The sequence below is a fragment of the Somniosus microcephalus genome, chromosome 2, assembly GCF_052327205.1.
Source record: "Somniosus microcephalus isolate GS21.2 chromosome 2, FLI_Smic_1.0, whole genome shotgun sequence".
NCBI classification, from domain to species: Eukaryota; Metazoa; Chordata; class Chondrichthyes; order Squaliformes; family Somniosidae; genus Somniosus; species Somniosus microcephalus.
Genome location: NC_140988.1, coordinates 215322515 through 215345247, shown reverse-complemented (window position 1 = coordinate 215345247; position 22733 = coordinate 215322515). Strand labels below are relative to the sequence as shown.

Sequence of the window (22733 nt, the reverse complement as noted above, 5' to 3'; positions counted from 1 at the left end):
TTCCAAATTACTCCCGTTCGTAGCAGTTCATTAAGAGGGTGCAGAACAGTTGACAAGTTCGGTAAAAATTTATGATAGTAATTTATCAATCCCAGGAACGACCTTAATTGTGAGACATTTTCAGGTGCTGGGGCTTTTATGACCGCTTCAATTTTTTCAGGTGACTTATGCAACCCTTCTTCGTTAATTATGTGGCTACAATATGATATTTGTTTCTGGAAAAATTCGCACTTGGGGCGATTTGCTCGTAGGCCCCGTTCTCTCAGCCTAGTGAGCACCTGCTCCAAATTGGCAAGGTGCTCGTTGTCGTTTTCTCCTGTTACAAGGATGTCGTCTAGGTAGCATTGAGTCCCCGGAATCCCTTGCAGGACTTGCTCCATAGCTCTTTGTCAGATAGCTGGAGCTGATGCTACTCCGAAAACCAGTCGATTGTACTGGTACAGGCCTTTGTGTGTGTTTATCGTGAGATACTTTTTAGAGGCCTCCTCAACCTCCATCTGTAGATATGCCTGTGCCAAGTCAATTTTGGTGAAACGTTTCCCTCCGGATAGTGAGGCGAAAATATCTTCTATCCTCGGAAGAGGATACTGTACCATGTGAAGGACTGGGTTTACAGTCACCTTGAAGTCCCCACAGATGCGAATTTTTCTCTGTTCTTCAGATTTATCATTATTCAACGTTTTCTTCATGACCGGGACAATGGGTGTTGCCCACTCGCTCCAATCTATCTTGGATAACACGCCTGCCTTTTCCAAATTCTCCAGCTCTGCCTCGACTGCTGGACGAATTGCGTATGGCACCGGCCTTGCCTTAAAAAACTTGGGAATTGCCGCATCTTCCACTTTTATTGAGGCGGTGATGCCTTTCAAGGTTCCTAGTTTCTGTTGAAACACTTCCTTGGCGTTGGCCAAGATGTCTTTTAATCGTTCAGGTATGATGTCATCATCATTTTTTTTCTTACTGGTCACCGTCAGTGCCTGAATGGAGTGCCAGTCTAAACGTATCTTCCTGATCCATTCACGTCCCAACAGCGGTGGACCACCATCTTGCAGAACGTATACATACAACTTCTGTATTTCCTTGCCGTTGTATATAACAGGCACCCTTATTTTCCCTTTGGGGTATACTTTCTGCCCCGTATATGTTTTCAAGATAATGGATGTGTCTTTCAAAGGTATATGCGGAAATAGCCGCTCGTAATCCCGTCGACTTATGACGGTCAGAGCTGATCCTGTATCTAGCTCCATTTTAACTGGGGACCCCGCTATCGTGAGGGTAACCCAAATGGTCTAGTAATCTTCTTTGGCAATTACATTATGTAATTTGAGACAGCTTAGTCTCTTGTTTCCGGAGTCGCTATCGCTCTTCTGGTCTTCGGAGCCACTGTCCGTCATCATTTGTACCTTTCTGTACTTTTCCTTATTGATTTTTTTTCTGTCAGTGGATTTTTTGTTTCCAGATCGGCATACACGTGCAATGCGTCCCATCTTTCCGCATTGCCTGCATGCTTTGTCCTTGAACCAGCAGTCCCTCTGGTCATGGGTGGATCTGCCGCAGCGATAACATCTCTCGAAACCCTGTGTCATTTCATGGGTGCCGAAGTCCTGTGGCTTTTGCTGTATCTCTGCAGCTCCTCTTGCTGCTGCTTCGTATGATACAGCTACACTGAAAGCCTTGTCCAGTGTTAAATCTTTCTCAGAAAGTAGCCTTTTCTGTGTTCCTTCACTTAGGAGACCGCAGATGAATTTGTCTCGAAGAGAATCTGCCAGTCCTGCCCCGAATTGGCAGTGCTTTGACAGCTTCCTTAATTCGGTGAGGTAATCAGCGTTACTTTCATTCTGGTGCTGATTCCTCCTGAAGAATTTGAATCGTTCCGCTATCAGCAGCGGTGTTGGGTTTAAGTGCTCCTGTAGGGTATCAACAATCTCCTTAAAATTCTTGTCCATCGGTTTGGCTGGAGTGATTAAGTTTCGTAACAGCCCGTATGTCCTTGCGCCCATTAGATTTAGAAGTACCGATGCCTTTTTATCATCCTCTATTTCATTCGCTGTGCAATATACCTCCACTCTTTCCACATATGTGGTCCAATCCTCTACATCACTATCGAAAGCAGTAATATTGCCAGTCTTAGGCATCCTGAAAAAAAAATGGCGCCTCCTGCGCTTTCCTTTCTTCCCTGCCGAGAAAAAATGGCGCCTTCCGCGCTTTCCCGCCGCTGCCGCTGCTGACAACGCTGTTCTCCATGGTTTTTATTTATACAGATATTTTTAATAGTTGGAGATTCGTTCCCGTCGGACTCTCTGGGACTTTTCCCTCCCTCTGCTTGGTCCGAACGCCGACCTGCTTTGCAGCGCTGGCCGTCTCCTGAGTGCTCCACCCTCCGTCTTTGTTTGCCTCCGCCTTCGCTGCTCGGCCCCGCTGCAGAGCCAGCCGATCGAGCCCCAGCCCGCCGCCCAGGAAGGATTATTGCAACACCTGCCACCAGCCCGGCTAGCTGGTGAAACCGCAGGTTTTTTTTCCTTTTTTTTTTCTTCGACTTTCGTCTGAGGAATCGATCTCCTTGAGGTGCTGCCGAATTGCAGGTAAGTCCGTTTCCAATTCGTCGCCACTGTTGTATCCGTGTGTTAATGGAGACACGGAATGCAGGAGTTGGTTTAACAGGTGTTTACTGAACAAAGTCTGGAGGTGAACTAAAAGGTACAAGACACTATACAGGCTTATATAGCCCAAGTGGCCACTACCGGCATTACAGTACACAGGGGCTCTTAAAGGCGCATACACCACAGGATCACAGCGGGGTTAGGGTGCTGGCAGAAGTCCCGCCCTGCCCCATCTCCAGTGCCTTCATCCCCTTTCCCATTGTGGAGTGCCATCATCCCCTTTCCCATTGTAGAGTGCCATCATCCCCTTTCCCATTGTGCAGTGGCCTTCATCCCCTTTCCCATTGTGGAGTGCCTTCATCCCCTTTCCCATTGTGGAGTGGCCTTCATCCCCTTTCCCATTGTGGAGTGCCATCATCTCCTTTCCCATTGTGGAGTTCTATCATCCCCTTTCCCATTGTGGAGTGGCCTTCATCTCCTTTCCCATTGTGGAGTGGCCTTCATCTCCTTTCCCATTGTGGAGTGGCCTTCATTCCCTTTCCCATTGTGGAGTGCCATCGTCTCCTTTCCCATTGTGGAGTGGCCTTCATCCCCTTTCCCATTGTGGAGTGCCTTCATCCCCTTTCCCATTGTGGAATGCCTTCATCCCCTTTCCCATTGTGGAGTGGCCTTCATCCCCTTTCCCATTGTGGAGTGGCCTTCATCCCCTTTCCCATTGTGGAGTGGCCTTCATCCCCTTTCCCATTGTGGAGTGGCCTTCATCCCCTTTCCCATTGTGGAGTGCCTTCATCCCCTTTCCCATTGTGGAATGCCTTCATCCCCTTTCCCATTGTGGAGTGCCTTCATCCCCTTTCCCATTGTGGAGTGCCTTCATCCCCTTTCCCATTGTGGAGTGGCCTTCATCCCCTTTCCCATTGTGGAGTGGCCTTCATCCCCTTTCCCATTGTGGAGTGCCTTCATCCCCTTTCCCATTGTGGAGTGCCTTCATCCCCTTTCCCATTGTGGAGTGGCCATCATAGAATCATAGAATGGTTACAGCACAGAAGGAGGCCATTCAGCCCATCAAGCCCATGCCGGCTCTCTGCAAGAGCACTTCAGCTAGTCCCACTCCCCGCCCTTTCCCCGTAGCCCTACAAATTTGTTTCCTTCTGGTACTTAGCCAATTCCCTTTTGAAAGCCATGATTGAGTCTGCCTCCGCCAAGCTTTCAGGTAGTGCATTCCAGATCCTAACCACGCGCTGCGTAAAATAGTTTTTCCTCATGTCGCCTTTGGTTCTTTTGCCAATCACCTTGAATCTGTCTCTCTCACTCTCTCTCTCTTACTCTCTCACTCTCTCTCACTATCCATTCCCTCTCAGCTATTGTGGAGAGGCCTTCATCTCCTTTCCCATTGTGGAGTGGCCATCATCATAGAATCATAGAAATTTACAGCATAGAAGGAGGCCATTCGGCCCATCGTGTCTGTGCTGGCCGAAAAAGAGCTATCCAGCCTAGTCCCACTTTCCAGCTCTTGGTCTGTAGCCTTGTAGGTTACGGCACTTCAAGTGCATATCCAAGTACTTTTTAAATGCCATGAGGGTTTCTGCATCTATCACCCTTTCAAGCAGTGAGTTCCAGTTCTGGGTGAAAAAAGTTCTCCTCAACTCCCCTTTAATCCTTCTACCAATTACTTTAAATCTATGTCCCCTGGTTATTGACCTCTCTATTAAGGGAAATACATCCTTCCTATCCACTCTATCTAGGCCCCTCATAATTTTATACCTGGAAGAATGGGTTTCACTTTTTTCTGTCAGGTTCCCGCCCACAGGCAGCCTGATTGACAGGCTGGACCCCTTTCGGGCGGGAAGCCTGCTTCAAAAGGCCAAAGTCGAAGAGGTCAGGTAGGTCTAGTGGTCGGGTCCCGATTACAGGGGGTCCTGATCATGGTGGAGGGCCCGAATGCGGGGGGTGGTCGGGGGAAGCAGATGGTGGTTGGGGGGTCTGATGGTGGTCAGAGGGGGAAGCAGACAGATAATGGGGGGGGGGGTTGGTTTACTGGGTAGCTTGTTGAGCCTGGAAGAAGCACTCCTGCTCCTCCTGGCCCACAAGCAGTGCTGTAAAGCTACTTAACCTCATGGATTCAGCCCTTCTCACCTCTTTTCAGATGTTGGGTTTCCCGAGGCCTGGGAAACCCGGTCGACATGAGCTAAAATAGAATGACTGTTAAAATGAAGGCAGGCAGCCTCATTATAATATTTAAATGACAAACCCGCTTCCCATGAGCGGATTGATCGCCCGCCCGTCGTGCTGCCTTCATTAAAACCGGAAGTGGGCAGGTTTGAGGTGGGTTGGATTCCTGTTTCAGATTTTTGAATTTTAACCTCTGACACACCAACCCACCCGTTTTTGGCAGTTAAGATATAACCCTATGTTTCGCAACCTGACAATTACGTCAGTATTGTCAAAATAAATCTAGGCCTTCAAATTGTGCTGTGGAATACTAACATGAATTTTAAATGTGTTAATACCTCTGCGGAAATAGTGGAGAGAGAAATGTCAGACATAAGCGTAAGTTAGTATCACATGGAATAATTCCAGGGCCTGGGTGTGTTTTCAATACAAGATGTAACAGGAAATCATGCTTTATCCTGGTGCCTTCATTAAGAGAGCAGAGAGAAGAATTTCATAAAAGAATGCTATCACACTCATTATTAATACTACGCAGTTTGATTTCAACATAACTTTATTGCATTTAATACCCAGCTACAGAGGGTATGCGAAAATGGCTGGGAGTCTCAGCCACCAAATCAAAACACCATTGGTTCATACAAACCTTGTTATCCTTCTAGCGTTTTCATAATAGGAATTCTCTGACTGGAAAACTAACGATGGCTGAGCCATCTCAGAGTTGTGCTCACTGAACCAGAGAGGTTGTTGAGCATGTCACAGTTAGCGAGTGAAAGCGGATTTATACAGGATCTGAACACAATGATCTTAACTGAATTCCATTGGCATTTCCACAGCACCTTCTTCCTGAAATAACATTGCCCTGTATTTCTGTCGGGGTTCTCCCAGGCTCTCATCATAACTCTGGCGATAGACTTCCGGATCCCCAAAGCAAACTGGGCAGACTCAGGTTACACCACGTCTCTGCCATTTCCCTGAGGGTTTCCACCAGTCTCCTGCCAGAGTTAGATTTAGGATCAAAAAAGAATAAGACTGATTGGAAACGCATTTATACACTCACCTTCATGTTCCTCCTGGTCTAGTTCAAATGATGGTGGGTTTCAATCCCACAGGATTCATGTGCACAATCTATGCTAGTGCTGCGTGGCAGTGAGGGGATGCTACATTGTCAAAGGTGCCATTCTTTGGATTATACTTTGCACTGAAAACCCATCTGTCTGTCTCAGAGGCTCAGATGGATGTTACAGATTCCATGGCACTTCTGAAGACAGCAGGGAATCTTAGACAGCATTCCTGCCTCAACCAATACCGCTAAAACAGATTGGTCTTTCATCTCCGGGCGGTTTGTGGGACATTGCCGCCACAGAGTGGCTGCTGCATTTGCCTAAACAACAAGAATCAGTTTTCTTCAAATAAAAGATAATTCATAATGCAAGACGTTTTGTGAAGTTTGAAGATGAAAGGAACTATACAAGTAAAGATAAAAAGAAGAACCTAAAACTCACCAGTCCTGCAATGGGAGTTGGCAGCCGATTTATCTTCTTCACAGCCCCAGGCTTTATAGCATTTAATAACCTGTGATTAAAAAACAACAAGAAACAATAAAAATCCCCAAAGTTTATACGGCCTGGAAAATCTTTAACTGAAACCAATCGAATCAGGCTTACGTGAAGTCACAGGGTTAAATACTCTGGTCATCAAAAAGCTCAAGTGCTGGTGGCAAAGGATTATCAGTCACTGCTGGAAATGAATCATTTGAACCGATGACGATTTCTAAAGAATTCTGACCTCCTTACAATGCTTATGCCAGGAGACTAATGTCACACCAATTGGGTTAACCACCTTTTCATAGCGCTACTAAACATCCCCCAATTTTCTTGCACCAAATCCATGCATGTCACACGTAAATACAGCTGACAGTTCATCTTATTGCACTGTAATAGAGACTTTTAAAATATTCATTTAAACTATTATCCCCAGAGAGGCAAGAATCCAGAACCTAGAAAAACACAGCTATTTTTTCCTGTGGTAAAACTGACAATAAATGCACTGAGACAGGATGGTGCTTTTCCCTTTCTGCACCGTTATAGCCAATTATCCCAACAGTAAAATGTTTTTCAAATGAAGTAAACATTGTGTTTCTGTATCGTTAGTTAATCTGATTATCAATTTACAAATAACAGCAAATTACAAGTGGAAATTTGGGCTGCTGATTCTTAATATTATGTTAATTTATGGAGATGATTACATGAAAACAGCATTTTACAAATAATTACAATTTGTAACAGTGATGGCAAACAGGAATCATAGACTGGTAACTCATTCTCAGATATTTTTTCATTGGACTAAATTCATCTTATTTCTACCTTCTCAGCTGCATCAATGCCAGACTGGTTTATTATTGGATGCCAAACAAACATTACTATCTAATGGAGTTTCAAACACCTTTTACAGTGCACCAAGGGGTGCTTTGTCGACTCAGGCTTTGGCAGTGATATGAGTTTATATTGGCTCTTCACATTGCTGTGGAATGCTGAGGGAAGGCAAAACTCTGTCCGTGTGGACTCAAACTCATGCACACTGCTTCCTGACCTCAGGCTGCCTGAAAGATTTCTTAATGATCGGAAAGAGCAATGGGATAGTCAGCTCTATCATTATCACTAAGTCTGAATAGCAGTACACTCTATTACAAGTGGTAATGCTTTACTTTTTAAACCTATCTTTTTGGTGGGACTTGCACCAACTGCTTTTATACTGCAGCCATTGTGCCTCATCTCTTCCAGGTGGCCTTTCTACCAGTGCAAGATTTCAGGACCCATGTGCATTAGTTAGTTTCACACTGAGATTCTGGCATCAAATCAGTAGCCAAGAGGCCAAACTGTCATATAAAAGTAGCATTAGAGGTTCAAAATGCTTTGTAACCTGAACCTGAGGCTGTAGAATAACATATTAATACACAACACATTGCACCAATGTTCCGTTTACAACCTGGTTCTGTTAATCAGAAATACTTTCTTGTCTTAGTATTGTCAGTCTTACAGGGCACAGAATCTAAGTATAACACAGCTACACAACTATTTTTATAAAAAGAGCTTTATCCATAATTCTGTTCTGTTATAGTGAAAAGGATAAATGATGTAAATGAAACCTGCCAGAAACACATTGCCTGGCACACCAAAACTATGTTTTTATAATCTTAATTTAAAACATATTTTTCCACCTTTGTTTGTTAGTTCCAGTGTTCACAACCATTTTCCACTCATTTTCTCTGGTTTTATGGGTTCCAGGCCAAGCACTTTTCACTTATAAATTCTTCATGTATCAAAAGTAAAAGGAGAGGACATGAAGATGGAATGTGTCCTCTTAATTTACTGCCCTCAAAGGAACATTCACTGCAACTGATTGTTAATAAGCATATGACATAAAGGAGTGGGAATCCATGATTAACCACTGTGGTGAAATAAGTCTTATAAGTATATACCTTATTCTACCTGTGTATAGTTTCCTATTGTAATCTATTGTAACCCTGCTGTTTTCTTGGTTGGCCAGGAATGCTGATGTACTGTATACCACTCTGCTGTGCCATTGATTGTCCTGATCTGTTACTTCGCCCCTGGCTCCGCCTCCTAGTTCACTTCTGAGAAGCTGGTCAGAAGGCTAACATGTGTGTTCTGTTCTGTCCAGTTCTAAGCTATTAAAAGCCAACTGTTTGAGTTATAACTACCAGTCTCTGTAGCCATTTAAGGTATATCAATTTTAATAGCTTAGAACTTCCAGGGATGGACAGACTCCTGAAGCCAGAGCGTCTAGACAGTGATCCACATTCGGCGGACGCATCGAAGAAATTCGCACATTGGCTCCGGTGTTTCGAACATTTCATTGCATCGCTCGATGATGGGGCCAACAAACTGGGCCTACTGACTAACCGAGTAAGTCGCTAATCGAGGATGCTTCTACATATGAGGATGCACTCGCGACTCTCAAGGCCCAATACCTGAAGCCTGTTAACGAGGTGTATGCCAGGCATCTCTTGGCTACCCGCAGGCAACTACCGGAGGAATCGCTGGATGATTTTCTACAGAATCTAAAGGCCCTGGCGAAGGACTGCAACTACAAGGCCGTGACGGCCATTTTGTACCAGGAAGAAGCGGTTCGCGATTCGTTTATATGGGGCCTTCGATCGAATTACATTAGGCAGAGGTTGCTTGAAAGGGACACTCTGGATCTAAAGACGGCCGTGGCTACAGCTCGATCGCTGGATGTGGCGCAGAAGAACTCCGAGACCTATGCGTCAGGCCATGCGGCCCTCTCAGCCTCGTGCGCGCCGAGCGAGGAGGCGCCATCCTCTCCGCCTGGGCCTCGGACCAGCCCTACACCACGGGAGTCTCCACCCAGCCCCACCACTGCAGCGATGTCCCGCGGACCAAGATGCTACTTCTGCGGCCAGCTCAAGCACCCCAGACACCGATGTCCTGCGAGAGACGCCACATGTTTCAAGTGCAAGAAACGGGGACATTTCAGCAAGGTATGTAAGGGGAATCCCGTACCTGATACAGTCTCCGCGGCCCTACACGTGGTCCCAGAATTTGATACCGTCTCAGCGGCCGCCTACGGAGCTACGATAGCCTCAGTCACGGTTGACCAGTCCAGACCGCATCCACTATCAAAGTCTATGATGGACGTTAAGGTAAACGGACACCCGACGAAGTGTTTAATCGATTGCGGGAGTACTGAGAGTTTTATTCACCCTAGCCTCGTCAAACCGTACTCACTAAAGGTGTACCCTACCCGGAGCAAAATCGCGATGGCATCTAAGTCCCTCACTTCGGAGGTAATCGGTTTCTGTAAAGTAACACTGACTGTTAAGGGCACAGAGTATAAAGATTTTAAACTCCTTGGCCTAGAAATTCAGTTGGTTGCGCCAGCAGTTAGCGCCTAAAGAAAAGTGAATGTCGGGCGCTATGCGTGTTGCGGCCGGGCGCAGCGCAGTTTGCGCCTCGCCCCAAATTAAGTTGGCCGTTAGCGCCGGCGCAAAGTTTAGCGCCCGCCCGGATGCGCGCGCAGAAAATGACGTCACATCCTCGTGCAATGCCCTTTGGCTGCCCCGATTCCAAACTTCAGTCGGACCGCCCCATTGTGCGGCTGGCGGCCGGAGCATTTGAAAAAGGGAACGCAACACAGCCAGCGCGGGCCCCGGGGGGCGCAAATTAAAGGGGACGTACCCTCCAGTATAAAGGCCAGCCATTTTGCAGCAAACACTCTTGTGCAACGCATTTCTGGACACACAACAAGGAGGATAGCTAACTGGTTTCAAGCAGCAACAGCTCAGGTATTTTTGGACTCAGGCCAGAGCGCCGCAAGTGGCCTTTTGGAAATTTGACTGTTTGCCAGGATTTGATGGGGGTTGCATGGGGTGCCAACGCGGAGCTGCAGCGCCATGTCCGTAGGGCTCGCAGACGCATTGTGAGAGGGGCAGCCCTGGCTAGAGGCAGAGGGGGCAACAGGCGTCGGCCACGTAGGCCTTACCCAGTCAGGCTATACCGCCAGCAGCGCTCCTACCTCAACATGACAGGTGCAAGATGTGTTAGAAGGCTCCGATTCCGAAAGGAGGTGGTTGCAGAGTTCTGCCACCTGCTTCGCAGAGATCTGCGTCCAAAGCTCAGGTGCAGGACGTCTCTGTCGGTGGAAGTGAAGGTGACGGTGGCATTGAACTTCTATGCCACCGGCTCCTTCCAATCCGCTGCTGGGGACATAGCTAACATCTCCCAGTACGGCGTGCATCGCTGCATCCGCCAGGTGACCAAAGCACTGTTCAGAAGGAGATGCCAATTCATCTCCTTCCCCATGGCCCTGGAGAGCCAGCATCAGCGCGCATTGGGATTTGCAAGACTCGCGGACTTCCCCTTGGTGCAGGGCGCCATTGACTGTACGCATGTGGCTTTGCGGGCCCCTCTGGAGCATGGCGAGCAGTTTCGCAACAGGAAGGGCTACCATTCTCTGAATGTGCAGCTGGTGTGTGACCACAAGCAGCGCATCATGGCTGTCAATGCCAGCTTTCCAGGCAGCAGCCACGATGCGTTTATCCTGCGGCAGAGTACTATGCATGGCATGTTCGAGGCACAGCCTCCCCCAAGAGGATGGCTACTCGGGGACAAAGGCTATCCTTTGTGTACCTGGCTCATGACCCCGCTCTGCGCGCCCAGGACCGCTGCTGAAGAGGCATACAACGAGAGCCATCAAACCACCCGCAACATCATCAAGCAAACTATTGGGGTCCTCAAGCAGCGGTTCCGCTGCCTTGATCGCTCCGGAGGATCTCTGCAGTATTCGCCGGACCGGGTCTCCCAATTTGTGGTAGTTTGCTGCATGCTACACAACCTGGCTATCCGCAGGACTCAGGCACTGCCACCTGACGTTGGACCAGCACCTCAGGAGGAGGAGCAGGAGGAGCAGGAGGAGGAGGAGGAGGAGCAGGAGTACGTTCCCAGGAGGGAGCGACCAGGGCCAAGGGCCGCACGACGCCACCTTATTACACGTTACTTCTAAGCCCCCTGTCAGGGAATGCCTTGTGGCCATGAGGGAAGATGAATGCAGCCGCTCCGCAAGCCCTCAGCCGGCGAAGCCAACAAACACTAACAAGAACAACCATGGAGACTCTATGAATAAAGATAATTATTTATTACACAAAAATGAAAACCCCTTCCCACATGAATCCCCAAAAACAATCAACGGGCCCCACAAAAAGCCCAACAAACGACTCACTCCCACAAACTGGGGAGGAGTAACTCCACATTTGTACAAACCTGGCCTCAACCTCGGCCTTAACGCAAAAAATAAGCCCACGAACCAAACAACCATGGGCAAAAGAAAGATGGCCACCGCCATATAAAACGAAAGCTGGCCACACCCTCTACTGAGTGGCCCGCGAGGGCGAGACCTTGTCCAGCCTTTTGCCTCCCCTGCCCGGCCTGCTGCTCCTTCGCAAGCTCTGCCCAGTGGCTGCTGCGAGGCTGGGGGAAGGCGCCTGAGGCTCAGATGTCCTTCCGCCAGATGCCCTTGGGGGGCGGCCTACACGGCCTTTGGGCCTCGAGGTGCCGGCTGCTGAGTGGCGCACCTGAGCCTGGCCACCATCAGCTCCAGCCGCTTGCCCTTGACGCCCCAGTGGGGGAGTGGCGGCGACGGATGGCGCAATGTGGGCAAGCTGGCGTCTGGGATGCGCTGGCTGGTGCTGTGGCGCGCTGGCACTCGGCCGGGCCCGCACTGGAGGATCCGCACCAATCAGCCGAGGGGCGGCTCGCTGGGATGCTGCAGCGCGGCGGGTGCCCTGGCGATGCCTGCCTGAGACAGCGCGTGTGGCAGCAGTGAGTGCCCCTGTTGTCCTGGTGTGCACCCGCATCACACCTGCCAGGGACTTGACGGCATCAGTGAGCATGCGGCCACTCGCGGCAGTTGATGCCCCGAACTCGCGCACACTGGTCGCCAGCGACTCGATGGCCTCAGGCATGCGCCCCACCACGCGCATGAGCTCCGTGTGGCGCCGGTCCGAATCCTCGGCCATCTTGTCCAGCTTCCGCGCCTCCTCCGAGGTGAAGGTGTCTGGACTGGAGTCGGGACTCTCCCGCTGGGGAGCAGGGGACCGAACTAGGGGAACCTTGCCACGTTGGTGGCGGCGAGTGTCCCGATCAACTGCACTCCCCTCTGATCCTTCCCCCCTTTGGGGGGAAGGCCGCGGCCCACGCGCAGGGCTCCTGGGTGGCTGGACGCCACTGGTCCCAGCAGCTGCAATCCCCTGCGACAGTTGGTCCAGGCACTCGTCCAGTGAGGACGTGTCAATCATTTCGTCCTCTCCTGCGGGACCTGAGTGTTCCCCTGATGGTCCGGCTTGCTCTTGCTCCTCCTCCTCCTCCTCCTCCTCCTCCTCCTGCTCGGAGGGGCTGTCACTGGCAGCTTCAGGGACCTGGTCGTCACCAGCTGAAAGCAGGAATGCATAAGAGTAGCTTCAGAGTGAGGAGACGGCGTCAGCGAGGGAGTCAGGACTGGTGGCATTCAGCGCATTGGTGGGACAGTGGCAAAGGAGGTAGCTCGGATGCGCAAGTGCGACGCGAGAGGGCCAAAAGGCGAGGTCCTTACCATTGCCGGGCAGTGGAGGGTCGGCTACTCGGCACGCTGTGGGCACGATCAGCCGGGCTCCCATGAGCCCACTCACGCGCTCCTCCAGGGGAGTGAGCTTCTGCAGCTTGGCGCGGCCTCCCCTGGTCCTGGCACGGGCCTGGCGATTATAGGCAACTTTAGCCTGCAAGAGAAAGGACGGGCTGTAAGTATGGAGTGTAGCCCTGATGTAGTGTGCACTGCCTCCCATGGTGGAATAGCTTGGCCAGAGTGTAGCCCTGATGTACTGTGCACTGCCTCCCATGGTGGAATAGCTTGGCCAGAGTGTAGCCCTGATGTACTGTGCACTGCCTCCCATGGTGGAATAGCTTGGCCAGAGTGTAGCCCTGATGTACTGTGCACTGCCTCCCATGGAGGAATAGCTTGGCCAGAGTGTAGCCCTGATGTACTGTGCACTGCCTCCCATGGTGGAATAGCTTGGCCAGAGTGTAGCCCTGATGTACTGTGCACTGCCTCCCATGGTGGAATAGCTTGGCCAGAGTGTAGCCCTGATGTACTGTGCACTGCCTCCCATGGTGGAATAGCTTGGCCAGAGTGTAGCCCTGATGTACTGTGCACTGCCTCCCATGGTGGAATAGCTTGGCCAGGGTGTAGAGTGCAGAATGGGCAATTGATGCTCATGACTGTCCCAAAGCTGCTGGCTGAGGGCTGGCCATTAGGCCTTTCAGCTCCCTTTGCCCATCATGCCAGGTGTACATGCAAGAATGAGGAGGAGACTGGAAAGGGTACTCACCCTGACAATCCTGGTCAGGTCGTTGTATTTTTTCCGACATTGGGTGTAGGTCCTGGGGGCATCGCCGGTGAACGTCACCCTGTTGGCGATCTGCTTCCAGGCTCTGGTGTATTCTTGGTGGGTCGGATTCCTCCCAGTCTCTGGGAACAAGATCCTGCGCCTCTTCTCCACAGCTGTCACCATTATTCCCAGATCACGCTCTGAGAAGCGCAGGGCACGCTCACAGGGCTTCTCTGGCGTTGCCATGACTCCCTGGGGCTGAGCAGCAGTGTTGAGGCCTATTAGCAAAGCTGCAGTGTGCAGGGCGTGGCAGCAGACCAAATCGTCCCTTCCCCCTTTAAGAGCTGGTCGGCGCCACGGGGTCTGCTGTCAATCAAAAAATGACCGCACCCGCGCTGCGCCCCGCCTCGGCGCTATCCCTCTGCACCGCCGGCTTAGCGCCTAAAGATAGTAGTGGAATGCCTCTTTTAGCGCTCCAGCAACCTCTTAGGGCGAAGCGACTGAATTTCCGGCAAGGGGGTGCAACTTTGGGGCGGGCGCTAACTTCGGGCGGGCGCTAACGTTAGCGCCCCAAAACTGGCTATACTGAAATTCTAGGCCCTTGTGTTGCCGCAGCTCTGCGTGAAACTAATTCTAGGCCTAGACTTCCAGTGCCACCACGAGAGCGTCACACTTGCATATGGCGGATCCCAGCCCCCGCTCACAGTTTGCGGCCTCTCCACTTTAAAGATAAGCCCGCCATCCCTGTTTGTGAACCTCGCCCCAAACTGTAGACCTATCGCGACCAAAAGTCGACGGTACAGTTCGGAAGATAAAAAATTTACAAAAGAAGAAGTCGGAAGGCTACAGCGGGAGGGTATCATCGAAAATAGTAATAGCCCGTGGCGTGCTCAGGTAGTGGTGGTTAAAACTAACGAAAAGAAACGGCTCGTGGTCGACTACAGCCAGACCATCAACATATATACGCAACTAGACGCTTATCCCTTGCCTCGCATCTCCGAGATGGTGAACCAGATTGCCCAGTATCGTGTGTTTTCCACTATTGACTTAAAGTCTGCCTATCACCAGCTCCCCATAAAAGCAGATGACCGTCCTTATACGGCTTTTGAAGCAAATGGGCGCCTGTACCAATTCCTTAGGGTACCCTTCGGGGTCACGAATGGAGTTTCCGTTTTCCAACGGGAAATGGACCGTATGGTAGATGAGAATGCGTTGGAGGCAACATTTCCATACCTGGACAATGTTACTATCTGTGGACGCGACCAACAGGAGCATGACCGGAATCTCGCTAAATTTCTAGAGACTGCCCAAAAGCTAAACCTGACCTATAACGAGCACAAATGTACTTTCAACACTACTCGTCTGTGTATTCTCGGCTGTGTGGTAGAGAATGGGGTAATCGGGCCAGACCCTGAACGATTACGCCCGCTTAAAGAACTACCATTGCCACATAACCCTAAGGCCTTAAGAAAGTGTCTGGGATTCTTCTCTTATTATGCTCAGTGGGTGGCCAACTATTCGGACAAAGCCCGAGCCCTTATCAAATCGACGTCCTTCCCTCTATCAGTAGAAGCGCAGGAGGCATTCACCAACATCAAATGGGACATTGAAAAGGCCATGGTATGTGCTGTAGATGAGAGGATACCCTTCCAGGTAGAGAGCGATGCTTCTGATTTCGCGTTGGCTGCAACCCTCAACCAGGCCGGGAGACCGGTAGCCTTCTTTTCCCGTACACTACAGGGTCCTGAAGTCAGGCATTCTTCCGTTGAGAAGGAAGCACAAGCAATTATCGAGGCGGTCAGACATTGGAGACATTATCTCGCCGGCAGACGTTTCACACTCCTCACTGACCAGCGGTCTGTGGCCTTCATGTTTAACACGAAACAGAGAGGCAAGATAAAAAATGACAAGATCCTAAGATGGCGGATAGAACTGTCCACTTACGACAATGATATTATGTACAGGCCAGGAGCACTCAACGAGCCACCCGATGCCCTATCTCGAGGGGTATGTGCCAGCCTTAGTACTGACAAGCTCCAAAGTCTCCACGACGCACTCTGCCACTCAGGAATCACCCGATTGAATCACTTCATCAAGTCTCGCAACTTACCCTACTCCATTGAGGAGGTCCGAACAATGACCAGAGCCTGCCGCGTTTGTGCGGAATGCAAACCCCGCTTCTACAGGCCCGAACAAGCTCACCTCATCAAGGCAACTCGACTATTCGAGCGCCTGAGCCTTGATTTCAAAGGTCCTCTCCCATCGGTTGATCGTAATGTCTATTTCCTCAACGTTATAGACGAATACTCTCGTTTCCCCTTTGCCATTCCCTGCCCGGACATGACCAGTGCTACGGTAATCAAAAGCCTCTGCAACTTATTCTGTCTGTTCGGTATGCCCAACTATATCCATAGCGACAGAGGGACGTCGTTTATGAGTGATGAGTTACGCCGGTTCTTACTATCAAAAGGGATTGCTACTAGTAGAACCACTAGCTACAACCCCCGGGGCAATGGGCAGGTTGAGAGGGAGAATGCGACAGTGTGGAAGGCAGTCGTTCTGTCTTTAAAATCGAAAGGCCTACCGACCTCTCGCTGGCAGGAAGTTCTTCCCGATGTACTGCATTCCATAAGGTCTCTGCTGTGCACCGCAACAAATGCTACTCCTCATGAGAGGATGTTCGGTTTCCCCAGGAAATCTTCCTCAGGTATTTCACTACCCGGGTGGTTGATGTCCCCGGGCACTGTACTGCTACAAAAACATGTGAGAGGTCATAAGACTGATCCCCTAGTGGAGGAAGTACAGCTCCTCCACGCCAATCCTCAGTACGCATATATTCAATACCCTGGTGGACGTGAGGATACTGTTTCAATAAAGGACCTGGCTCCGGCAGGAGAAGAGAGAGAGAGCGATGCTGCTAGCGAAAATGCGGGTGTGGAGCGCCGTGATGCGCCGCCTGTGGGATGCCGGGAGGTACAAGACGTACAAAACGTCGTTTTGGAAAACCCAGCAGACGCCGGGACGGCGGAGGAACCTGAGCAAGTCCCCCAAGAGGTTCTTCGGCCGACGCTACGTCGCTCACTACGAACTGTAAAACCCCCGGTCAGACTTAACTTATAGGAGGGGTGAATGTGGTGAAATAAGTCTTATAAGTATATACCTTATTCTACCTGTGTATAGTTTCCTATTGTAATCTATTGTAACCCTGCTGTTTTCTTGGTTGGCCAGGAATGCTGATGTACTGTATACCACTCTGCTGTGCCATTGATTGTCCTGATCTGTTACTTCGCCCCTGGCTCCGCCTCCTAGTTCACTTCTGAGAAGCTGGTCAGAAGGCTAACATGTGTGTTCTGTTCTGTCCAGTTCTAAGCTATTAAAAGCCAACTGTTTGAGTTATAACTACCAGTCTCTGTAGCCATTTAAGGTATATCAACCACAAAACCCAGACTGCACTGGTCAAACTCACAAATGACATCCTGTGTCACTGCAATCGTAGCTTACTGTCTCTCTTTATCTGCTTCAACCTCTCCACTGTCTTTGATACCTTTAGGTTTTCTGTCCTGCTCTGCAGTCCATCTCTATGGCATTGCTCTGCCGGGCCCACTTGTTCGTGTTGCAACAAACATATACAGCAGGTGCTTCTGCTGCTCAGGAAGGGAGGATAAAGAGTGGGAGAGCAATAGTGGTAGGGGATTCTATCGTAAGGGGAACAGATAGGCGTTTCTGTGGCTGTAGACGTGACTCCAGGATGGTTTGTTGCCTCCCTTGTGCCAGGGTCAAGGATGTCACTGAACGGCTGCAGAGCATTCTGAAGGGGGAGGGTGAACAGCCAGAGGTCGTGGTTCACATTGGGACCAACGACATGGGTAGGAAGAGGGATGAGGTCCTGCAGCAAGAATTTAGGGAGCTAGGTAGCAGATTAAAGAGCAGGACCTCAAAGGTTGTAATCTCTGGATTACTCCCGGTGCCACGTGCTAGTGAGTATAGGAATAGGAGGATAGAGCAGATGAATGCGTGGCTAAAGAGTTAGTGCAGGAGGGAGGGCTTTAGTTTCCTGGATCATTGGGTCTGCTTCTGGGGAAGGTGGGACTTGTACAAGTCGGACAGGTTGCACCTGAACCAGAACGGGGCAAATATCCTTGCGGGGAGGTTTGCTAGCACTGTTCGGGGGGGTTTAAACTAACTTGGCAGTGGGATGGGATACAGAGTGGAGCTATAATAGGGGGTGATGTACAGCCAAATATAGAGGGAAGAACAAGTCAGACTGGAAGGCAGAGCAAATATATAACGGCACAAGGGAGTAGGGCAAGGCTGAATGGCATTTATTTTAATGCAAGGAGTCTTGCGAATAAGGTGGATGAACTGAAGTTGTTGATGAACACATGGGAGTATGATATTGTTGCTATCACGGAGACATGGTTGAGGGAGGGGCAAGACTGGCAGCTCAATATTCCGGGGTATAGAATCTTCAGGCGAGACAGAGGGGGGGGGGTAAAAGAGGAAGGGGTGTCGCAATATTAATTAAGGAGTCAATTACTGTTGTAAGGAGGGATGATATATGAACAGGTTCCTCTAATGAGGCCATATGGGTAGAACTTAAAAACAAAAAGGGGGCAAGCACTTTGCTGGGAGTGTACTATAGGCCCCCAAACAGTCAGGGGGAGATAGAGGAACAGGTATGAAGGCAAATCTCAGAGAAGTGTGCAAATAATAGGGTAATAATAGTGGGGGATTTCAACTTCCCCAATATTAACTGGGATACTCAGAGTGTAAAAGGCTTAGAGGGTGCAGAGTTCTTAAAGTGCATCCAGGAGAGCTTTTTGAGCCAGCATGTAGAAAGTCCTGCAAGAGAGGGGGCGGTACTGGACCTAATTCTAGGGAATGTGGCCGGGCAAGTGGTGGAAGTGTTAGTAGGTGAGCACTTTGGTGACAGTGACCAAAATTCTGTGAGATTTAACGTAGTCATGGAAAAGGACACGGATGGACCGGAAATAAAGATTCTAAATTAGGGGAAGGCCGATTTTAATATGATAAGGCAGGATCTGGCCAATGTGGACTGGGATCAGCTACTTGAAGGAAAATCCACAACGGAGCAATGGGAGTCTTTCAGAAAGGAAATTGAGAGAGTACAATGGCAACATGTTCCCGTAAAGGTCAAGGGTGGGACCAACAAGCCCAGGGAACCTTGGATGTCAAGGGATATATGAGAATGGATTAGGAAAAAAGGAGGGCTTTTGGCAGATACAAAGGACTAAAGAGAGGAAGCCCTAGAGGAGTATAAAAAGTGCAGGGGGATACTTAAAAAAGAAATTAGGAGAGCGAGGAGGGGCCATGAAATAACACTGGCGAGCAAAATAAAGGAAAATCCTAAGGTGTTTTATAAGTATATTAAGGGCAAGAGGATAACTGGGGAAAGAGTAGGGCCCATTAGGGACCAAAGTGGCAAGTTGTGTGTAGAGCCAGAGGATGTAGGTGGGGTTTTAAATGTATTTTTTGCATCTGTGTTCACTATGGAGAAGGACGATGTGGATATAGAAATCGGGCAGGGGGACTGTGATATACTTGAACATATTAGCATCGAGAGGGAGGAGGTACTAGCGGTTTTAGCAGGCTTAAAAGTGGATAAATCCCCAGGCCTGGACGAGATGTATCCCAGGCTACTATGTGAGGCAAAGGAGGAGATTGCAGGGGCTCTGACACAAATTTTCAGAACCTCTCTGGCCACAGGGGATGTGCCAGTGGACTGGAGAACAGCTAACGTAGTGCCATTATTCAAGAAGGGTAGTAGGGATAAACCAGGGAATTGCAGGCCAGTGAGCCTAACATCAGTGGTAGGGAAATTATTGGAAAAAATTCTGAGGGACAGAATTAGTCTCCACTTGGAGAGGCAAGGATTAATTAGGGATAGCCAGCATGGCTTTGTCAAGGGAAGATCATGTCCGACCAATTTGGTTGAATTTTTCGAGGGGGTGAATAGGTGTGTGGATGAGGGTAGTGCAGCGGATGTGGTTTACATGGATTTCAGTAAGGCTTTTGATAAAGTCCCACATAGGAGACTGGTCAGGAAGGTAAGAGCCCATGGGATCCAGGGTGCCTTGGCACATTGGATCCAAAACTGGCTTAGTGGCAGAAGGCAGAGGGTGATGGTGGAAGGTTGTTTTTGTGACTGGAAGCCTGTGTCCAGTGGGGTACCGCAGGGATCGGTGCTGGGTCCCTTGCTGTTTGTGGTCTACATTAATGATTTGGATGTGAATGTAAAAGGTATGATCAGTAAGTTCGCAGATGACACAAAAATTGGTGGGGTGGTAAATAGCGAGGAGGGAAGCCTCAGGCTACAGGACGATGTCGATGGGTTGGTCAGATAGGCGGAACAGTGGCAAATGGAATTTAACCCTGAAAAGTGTGAGGTGATGCATTTTGGACGGACTAACAAGGCAAGGGAATACACAATGAATGGTAAGACCCTAGGAAAGACAGAGGATCAGAGGGACCTTGGTGTGCATGTACATAGATCCCTGAAGGCAGCAGAACAGGTGGATAAGGTGGTTAAAAAGGCATATGGGATACTTGCCTTCATTAGCCGAGGCATATAATATAAGAGCAGGGAGGTTATGATGGAGCTGTACAAAACGCTGGTAAGGCCGCAGTTGGAGTACTGTGTGCAATTCTGGTCACCACACTATAGGAAGGATGTGATTGCTTTGGAGAGGGTGCAGAGAAGATTCACCAGGATGTTACCTGGGCTGGAGCGCTTCAGCGATGAAGAAAGACTGGTCAGGCTGAGGTTGTTTTCCTTGGAGCAGAGAAGGCTGAGGGGGGACCTGATTGAGGTGTACAAAATTATGAGGGGCATAGATAGGGTAGATAGGAAGGAACTTTTCCCCTTAGTAGAGGGGTCAATAACAAGGGGGCATAGATTCAAGGTAAGGGGCAGGAGATTTAGAGGGGATTTGAGGAAAAACTTTTTCACCCAGAGGGTGGTTGGCATCTGGAACTCACTGCCTGAAAGGGTGGTAGAGGCAGGAGCCCTCACAACATTCAAGAAGCATTTGGATGAGCACTTGAAAGGCCATAGCATACAAGGCGATTGACTAAATGCTGGAAAATGGGATTAGATTAGACAGGGCTTGATGGCCGGCGCGGACGCGATGGGCCGAAGGGCCTCTTTCTGTGCTGTATAACTCTATGACTCTATGGTCTCCTCTAACAATTTTCCTCTAACAAAGACATCCCTTTTATTGTTTTGTTCAGTCACCTCTAGTGTACCCCAGAACTCTATCCTTGGTCCCTTCCTATTCATTATTTATCTGCTACCCCTTAGCAATATCATCAAGATGTCAAACATCAATTTGGACATGTATGCAAGTGACACCCATCTTTACCTCTCTGCCTTCTGTATTGACCCCAAAGCAATTGCTACTCCGGTGTAGCAGTTTTCTGTCCAACTTGGGTGATCAGACATTTACGTACTTACCGCTGATCGAGCGTGGTCAAAGCTTCGATGCTGGGGATGTTGGCCTGTGTGAGAACACTGACATTGGTGTGCCTATCCTGCCAATGGATTTGCAGGATCTTGCGGAGGCAGCGTTGGTGGTACCTCTCCGGTGCTTTGAGGTGCCTGCTGTACATGGTCCATGTCTCTGAGGCATACAGGAGGGCGGGTATTATTACTGCTCTGTAGACCATGAGCTTGGTGCTAGGTTTGAGGTCCTGGTCTTCAAACACTCTCTTCCTCAGGCGACTGAAGGCTGCACTGGCACACTGAAGGCAGTGTTTTAGACTTCGTCGTCGACGTTTGCCCTTGTTGACAGTAGGCTCCCGAGGTATGGAAAGTGGTCCACGTTGTCGAAGGCCTTGTCATGGATTTTGATAATCGGGGGGCAGTACTGTGTGGCGGGGGCAGGTTGGAAGAGGACCTTTGTCTTACGGATGTTTAGTGTAAGGCCCATGCTCTCGTATGCTTCAATCAGCTCCGATGGACGGGTCACATCGTCCGCATGCCCGATACGAGACTCCCAAAACAAGCGCTCTACTTGGAGCTCTAACACGGCAAGAGAGTCCCAGGTGGGCAGAGGAAACGCTTCAAGGACACCCTCAAAGCCTCCTTGAAAAAGTGCAACATCCCCACCGACACCTGGGAATCCTTGGCCCAAGACCGTACAAAGTGGAGGAGAAGTATCCGGGAAGGCGCCAAATACCTCGAGTCGCTTCGCCGGGAGCAAGCGGAATCCAAGCACAAACAGCGGAAGGAGCGCACGTCAACCCAAGCACCCCACCCACCTGCCCCTTCAACCACCGTCTGCCCCACCTGTGACAGAGCCTGTAGGTCCCGCATTGGACTTATCAGTCACCTGAGAACTCATTTTTAATGTGGAAGCAAGTCATCTTCGGTTCCAAGGGACGGCCTAAGAAGAAGACTTACCGCCACGAGTTTTCACCTCGATCTGGTCTAAAAATGACAGCTGCCACTATAGCTTCCTACTCTGGCGCGGGACTCACTGGCCGCCATTTTGGTGAGGGCCTCAGTGCTGCTGATAGCAACGCAGGTCCTGAAAATGTAAATTAAGAGAGGGTGACGTGTGCACGCCGACTTAACATCACCTCAGCAAAGTTGGACCTTAGCGCTGAGTTCAGCGCTGGGTCCTAAGCATGCCATGAAAACCCAGCATTCAGCAGACTGACAGAGATGCCGTCAGCACTTCTTAAAGGGACACACGTATCTTTGAGGTAAGTTTGCATTTAAGCTTTTGGACTGGATTGTTTTATTTTATTGAAGTAGTGGCTTGGTACAATACATGTTAAAAGTTTTTTAAGTGTGCAGGGAGTCCTGCTGGACGCTTGCGAGGCCTCAGATGGTGAAGGAGGGCCTCTGAGAAGACAGAAAATGCTGGAAATACTCAGCAGGTCAGGCAACATCTGTGGAGAGAGAAACAGAGTTCACATCTCAGGTCGAGGTGCTGCCTGACCTGCTGAGCATTTCCGGCATTTTATGCTTTATTTCAGATTTACAGCATCTGCTCACAGAGGGAAGACGAAGAAGCAGAAGAGGAGGAAGCAGAAGGAAG

General features: G+C 49.7%; 1 protein-coding gene across 13 annotated transcripts in view; it reads right to left on the bottom strand.

Moving 5' to 3' along the window:
- The window catches only part of LOC147123222 (LIM and calponin homology domains-containing protein 1-like), a 637194-nt gene that overhangs the window by 292032 nt on the left and 322429 nt on the right, over positions 1-22733 (bottom strand). For all 13 annotated transcript variants that reach the window (XM_085969296.1, XM_085969236.1, XM_085969219.1 and 10 more), the window contains exon 3: positions 6272-6341. In XM_085969296.1, the coding sequence (XP_085825422.1) occupies positions 6272-6341 (70 nt within the window). The remainder of the gene's footprint in view (positions 1-6271; positions 6342-22733) is intronic.